This window comes from Amphiprion ocellaris, chromosome 22, assembly GCF_022539595.1.
Source record: "Amphiprion ocellaris isolate individual 3 ecotype Okinawa chromosome 22, ASM2253959v1, whole genome shotgun sequence".
NCBI classification, from domain to species: Eukaryota; Metazoa; Chordata; class Actinopteri; family Pomacentridae; genus Amphiprion; species Amphiprion ocellaris.
In genome coordinates this window covers 26,551,939-26,558,617 of record NC_072787.1, presented here as the reverse complement: position 1 = coordinate 26,558,617, position 6,679 = coordinate 26,551,939, and the positions used below count along the sequence as shown (strand labels likewise).

The 6,679-nt window shown below is 35.4% G+C and overlaps 1 protein-coding gene across 1 annotated transcript; it reads right to left on the bottom strand.

The window, feature by feature from the left end:
• Positions 1–2,183: 2,183 nt before the first annotated feature.
• Positions 2,184–5,333, bottom strand: rpl22l1 (ribosomal protein L22-like 1). The gene is made up of 4 exons (XM_023292987.3): positions 5,290–5,333; positions 3,602–3,715; positions 3,313–3,434; positions 2,184–2,365 (listed from the first exon to the last, which is right to left on the bottom strand). Exons 1-4 carry the CDS (start codon positions 5,296–5,298, stop codon positions 2,221–2,223), a joined length of 390 nt encoding a protein of 129 aa, XP_023148755.1. The 5' UTR covers positions 5,299–5,333; the 3' UTR covers positions 2,184–2,220.
• Positions 5,334–6,679: the final 1,346 nt, after the last annotated feature.

The following is a 6,679-nucleotide window of genomic DNA, read 5'->3' as shown; positions in this document are numbered from 1 at the left end:
ATATGTGTGTGTGTGTGTGTGCGTGTGTGTGAATACTTATACATATATATATATTTATATAGTTGGTTACATGTATATATTGGAATTGTTTCTATTTAGAACATTTTTTTGTTTGTTTTAGTATTTATCGGTCCGATAGCAAGCTTGTTGCATCAGAATTTCAGTCATAACGTGCACCAGCTAGTGTATGTTCTGGCTGACAATAAAGTGGCTATTCTATTCTATTCTGTTCTATTCATGAACTCAACAGCACCATCAGTGGCTGATCAGTGAACTGCACCCATCAGAGCTACACCTGTAGATATACTTAGACCAATCAGACAGAACATGATGGACACCTGCCTGATATTATGTTGGTGACCCATCGAGGCATGGACTCCACTGGACCCCTGATGGTGGTATCTGGACTCCACTGGACCCCTGAAGGTTGTATCTGGACTCCACTGGACCCCTGAAGGTTGTATCTGGACTCCACTGGACCCCTGAAGGTTGTATCTGGACTCCACTGGACCCCTGATGGTGGTATCTGGACTCCACTGGACCCCTGAAGGTTGTATCTGGACTCCACTGGACCCCTGATGGTGGTATCTGGACTCCACTGGACCCCTGAAGGTTGTATCTGGACTCCACTGGACCCCTGATGGTGGTATCTGGACTCCACTGGACCCCTGATGGTGGTATCTGGACTCCACTAGACCCTGAAGGTAGTATCTGGACTCCACTGGACCCCTGAAGGTGGTATCTGGACTCCACTAGACCCTGAAGGTAGTATCTGGACTCCACTGGACCCCTGAAGGTGGTATCTGGACTCCACTAGACCCTGAAGGTAGTATCTGGACTCCACTGGACCCCTGAAGGTGGTATCTGGACTCTACTAGACCCCTGAAGTTCTTCTGTTGTATCTGGCACCATGATGTGAGCAGCAGATGCTTTAAGTCCTGGAAGTTGTGAGGTGGAGGTCCATGGATCGGACTTGTTTGTCCAGCACATCCCACAGATGCTCCATTGGATTGAGATCTGGGGAATTTTGGAGGCAAAGTCAACACATCAAACTGGTTGTTGTGCTCCTCAAACCATTCCTCAACTGTTGTTGCTTTGAGGCTAAAAGAGGCCATCAGGGAATACCGTTTCCATGAAAGAGTGTGCATGGTCTGTAACAATGCTTAGGAAGGTGGTACGTGTCAAACTAACGTCCACATGGATGGCAGGACCCAACATTTCCCAGCAAAACATTTCCCAAAGTATCACGCTGCCCGTCAGCTTGCCTTCATCCCATAACGCATCCTGGTGTGTTGAGATGCTCTGACCCAGTCGTCTTGTTAAACTCGCTCAAATTCCTTACACTTACCCATTTTTCCTGCCTCTAACATCAGCTTTGAGGACAAAATGTTCACTTGCTGCCTGATATGTCCAACCCACTACCAGGAGCCATGATGAAGACATAATCAGTGTTACTGATTTCATCTGTCAGTGGTCAGAATGTTTTAACTGATTGGTGTTTATCTGATCCAACAGACCAGCAGTAAACATACCCATCATGTCAGGCTGTGCTGGTAAACATTTTAACCCTCTTAAAGGAAAGATTCACGGCAGCACATCTGGATTAGATCGCTGCAGTTTCATTTATTTTTAGACCAGGGGTGTCAAACATACAGACCACAGGACGACTTTACAAAGTGTAAAAATCACAGAAAAGACATTAACTGCTAATTGTAAATCTGCAAAGCTGTAAATTCTAACTTTCTAGACCTTGAAAAGTTGTTTTGATCATAAAGTAAAACAGTACACCGTTCAGTTCCACATACCTGAGACTGAAGGTTTTGTGCCTTTGTAGATGTGAACATTTTCAGAATGTACTTCTTTGCACTAAAACAAAGGGGAAATATTTGGAGTTGAGGTTATTTATAGGTTATTACGCTGTGATTTTACTGGTTATTTGAGATAAAACTGGGCTGAATGTGGCCCCTGGACCAGTTTTAGACGTACATAATAAAATGAGAACAGTGTAAAGTATCAGAAAAATAAAGACAAGTGAGAAGCTTGAGAAACAGTATTTTCCTCTGAAGGTCTTAAAAAAAAAAAACACCCACAAGTCCGTCGTTTGTTCTGTTTTTTCACTAAAATGGATAAAAGATTCATCTCCAGTTAGTAGAACACTGAGACAACAAAAATGACTCGACAGAAAAGTTTTTTCTCCTCGTTTATTCTCCTGCTGCTGTTTTACTCGTCGGCTTCAGACTCATCGTCGTCCTGACTGATCTGGAAGTATCGCAGCTCGTAGGTCTCCTTATCGGACGCCACCACTCTCAGCCAATCACGCAGGTTGTTCTTCTTCAGGTACTTCTTCGTCAGGTACTTCAGGTACCTGGTGGAATGTGACAAGAATGTCTTATTTTTTCTGCACAGTTAGCAGCACTTTTACTGTTTCCATCTGGTTTTCTAACGTAGGTTTGTTCAGTATCATGTGTAGTATTTCATGTTTATGTACAAGAAGTCCATTAAATGTGTAATAATTCATATTTTAGGAGCAATACTCTAAATTTGATGTGCAATATTTTATTATGTGTCATACTTCCTCAGTATCATTTCCAATATTCTATTCGGGTCGTATTTTATCTTATTTATTTTACTTTTAGCAATTTATTGTTCATATGTTATTGTTTTTCTACTTTTTAAAGAAATTGCTTTTCTTTTAAAAAAATTCCAGTAATTTTGTTTTTCTGGCAAAAAGAATCTCCTTCAGGATAAATACAGTTAAAATTGTATTTGTTGTCATTTTTTAAGTATTTATAATAATAACCATAACAAACAATAATTTATATATATATGTATATTATAGTCTTAACCTCAATATTTAGATCATTCATAAATGAATGAATTAATTAAATTATTTAAATATTACCTAATAAATAATATGTATTTTTTTGTTATAAAATTAATTATATATTTTTGTACAATATTTTTTATAACATTTGTATTCTGTTTTATAAATTAAATTATTTATAATAATTTTATTTACTTTAAATATTATTTTATAATTACTTAATTATATTAAATTTGATTAATATAATTAAATAATAAGCTATTTCAATAACTAACTTTCTTGAGTTTCCTTTTCTGCATTTTGCTGAATTTTTATTCACCAGTTTGCTCCTTTTCTGCATCATTTATGTCGAAGAAAGAACATAAATGTTAAATTTAATTTATATAAAGGGATATATTTGGATGTAATCATGTTTTTGTCATTCTTTCTGCACATTTAGCAGCAGTTTTATTATTTTCTAATGTAGGTTTGTTGGGTGAAACTCTCACCTCTTGGAGAACTGCTTCTCAGACGTGACGTTGATCTTGTTCTTCAGGCGGCCGACCTGCACGACGTTTCCCAGATTCCCCGTCTTTCCGTTCACCTTGATCCTCTCCTTGAGGAAGGTTTCCTATTGGACACAGCACAGTGACGCTCTAGGGAAGAGAACCCTAGGATCTGTGGAGCTAGGGAAGGAGGCCCTAGTCCGGACGCTCGGTCAGCTGCTGGAAACGTCTCTACAGTCACCTTTTAATCATGCAGCTCCTACAGCCTGTCTAGAATGTTTAAAAGACTCACAAAGTTGGCAGAATCCAGGATGCCGTCCTCCACTGGGTGGGTCAGGTCCAGAGTGAACTTCCATGCTGCTCCTTTTTTGGACTTCTTGCCAACAGTCGGCCTCTTCGGCTTCATCTGTGACGGAAATTTACAAAATAATCAGAAACCTGCGTGTCTAACGTCAAAGCAACACGATTAGTTCAGCTTTAAAGTCTGTATTTTAATTTTTACTGGTCATTTTTCTATTTTTAGTGGCAAGAACAGGTTGTGTGAGTTCTTATATTTTTAACTAATTCCATGCTAAAAACTTTTCTTTACTCACTTCCTATTTTAATAGTTCATCTATTGGCATTTTTGTCATTACAAAACCAAGTGTCTAAAATAAGTCACTACTGAACCCCAAATACATTTAAAATGACCCTTTTAAATTCTTAAACATGTAAACTTGAACAAGCACTAGAGTTTTAACTGTCAGAAGGGTGAAAATGCGACTTCAAACCAATAAAAAAAAAAGTTAATTATTAGATTTCCAGTGAAATAAATTAGCGGTGACACAGCAACAGTTTATTTACTGTCAAAGGTACTAATCTAGTCTAATAAACAACTACATTAATCAGCACTTATGTCAGGAATATGTTGAAGTCCAGAGATGGAAGAAGGACACAGATCTTGTACTATAAAATATCAAAACCAGTGCAGAAATACTCTGTATGAGTAAAAGGCCTGCATATGCGTAGTAGTAACACTGTATACCCTGTAAAAACCAGCTAATATTAGCATTATACATTAATATTGTATTCATCATTAATACTGGCAGCTCATGGTAGCTATGCCGAACTATTTATTTAACTCTGACATACATTTAGATTAACAGTAAGCAAAAAACGACAGTCAATTGCAGGAAAACTGTCTGACATTAGCAGTTAGCTAATATGAGCATAATTACATATTGTGTGAATTATTACAGGATATTACACCGATAAGTTCCTCTAAGTTATGCCGAATTGACCAATAGACCTTATAGTACATAAATATAGGCAATAAACAGAAATCAACTAAAGTCCAGTGCGGAGAAAACCATCATTTGACATTACGTGCCAAAGATAAGCTAGCTAATATTAGCGTAATCTTCTATTAAAGAGTTAATTACTAGGCGATAATAAACTGACATGTTCCTGTAAGTTATGCCGAATTAACAATTGGACTCTAAAGTACATGGAAATGAACAATAAACAGAAATAAACTTAAGTGAATTACAGGAAAACCATTATATAACACTAGCAGCAAAAGATAAGCTAGCTAATATTAGCATAATCTTCTATTAACGTGTTAATTACAGGATATTAAAACGACATGTTCTTCTAAGTTATACCGAATCAACAAATAGACGCTACAGCACATGAAAAATATCAATAAACTGAAATCAACTATAGTTAAGTGCAAGAAAACTAGTGATGTATGATAAACCCGCTATATCTCCATGGAGTCCGGCCAGTGGAATGAATGAACACGTGTGAGCAACTACTATGAGCTAATGCTAACTGGGCTAACTTCTCGGTTTCAATCCTCATAAACGAGCTCGGCGTTTACGTCGTGAAGCTGCGCTGGTGCTGCTCTGTGTTTTAACTGAACTTTGATCAGAATAAGTGAAAGACGACGACGGGAATAACGTTAAATGGAGCAAATCACGGAGGAGAGGACGGACTTACCGGCGCCATGTTGAGAGCTCGGACGGGAAAGAGAGAAGCGGAGGTGACGATGCGGTGACGTTGCACGCAGCGCCCGACACGCCCTTATCAAATATGGTCATAGCAGCGGAAATAAACATGAACTGGACTGCTGGAGCCACACGGAAACCTGAATTCATTCTTTGTGTTTTAGGGGATTAATTTGAAACTAGGCACGACAGTGTGGAGCAGGGAAAGTGCCAAATTACCAAAATAAATCTATAAAAGAATACGTAAATAAAAATGGAAATATAAAGACGAATAAATAAAATAAAAATAAATAATGTTGCAATATAAAGAAATAATAATTAAAAAATGAATCCATAAAAGAAAAGGCTATGAAAAGCAGAAATATAAAGACAAACATACAAAATAAGAAAAAAATAAGAGGAAATGTGCTTGTAAATAAAACAAAAAATAAATAATGTTCCTTTAAAAAGAAATATTATTTAAAAAAAAAAATCCACAAAAGAAAAGGTTAATAAAAGTAGAAATATAAAGACAAATAAATAAAAGAAGTAAAAAATAAATAAGGAAAAGGAAAGGCACATTTCTGCTTATAACTTTTTAAAAATTATTTATTTGTCTTTACATTCCCACCTTTATTAGCCATTCCTTTTATGGATTAATTTTTTAAATTAATATTCATTTATACTGCCACATTATTTTTTATTTTATTTATAAGACCACTTCTTATTTTTTTAAATTATTTCATTTGTCTTTATATTTTTACTTTTATTAGCCGTTTCTTTTATGGATAATTTTTTTTATTGTCACATTATTTATTTTTTTATTTTATTTATAAGCATATTTCTTCTTTTTTTCTTATTTTATTTATTTGTCTTTATATTTTTACTTTTATTAGACGTTTCTTTTATGGAATATTTTGTTTATTAATATTGTCACATTATTTATTTTTTATTTTATTTATAAGCATATTTCTTCTTTTTTTCTTATTTTATTTATTTGTCTTTATATTTTTACTTTTATTAGACGTTTCTTTTATGGAATATTTTGTTTAGTAATATTGTCACATTATTTATTTTTTATTTATAAGCATATTTCTTCTTTTTTTCTTATTTTATTTATTTGTCTTTATATTTCTACTTTTTTGGCTGTTTTTTTAATGGATTCATTTATTGATTAATATTACTTTATATTGCCACATTATTTATTTTTTATTTTACTTATTTGTCTTTATATTTTTACTGTTACTTGTGGATTTATTTTAGTAATTTGGCCCTGTAACTTCTCCGTATGTCAGAGCTGTGGTTTAAACACTCCAAAGGTCACCTGCAGCCCAAACACGCCCTGATAATAAAGCTGCTGATCCTGGTCAACCATTGACAACCTGCGGGCCTCGGACGCTTCG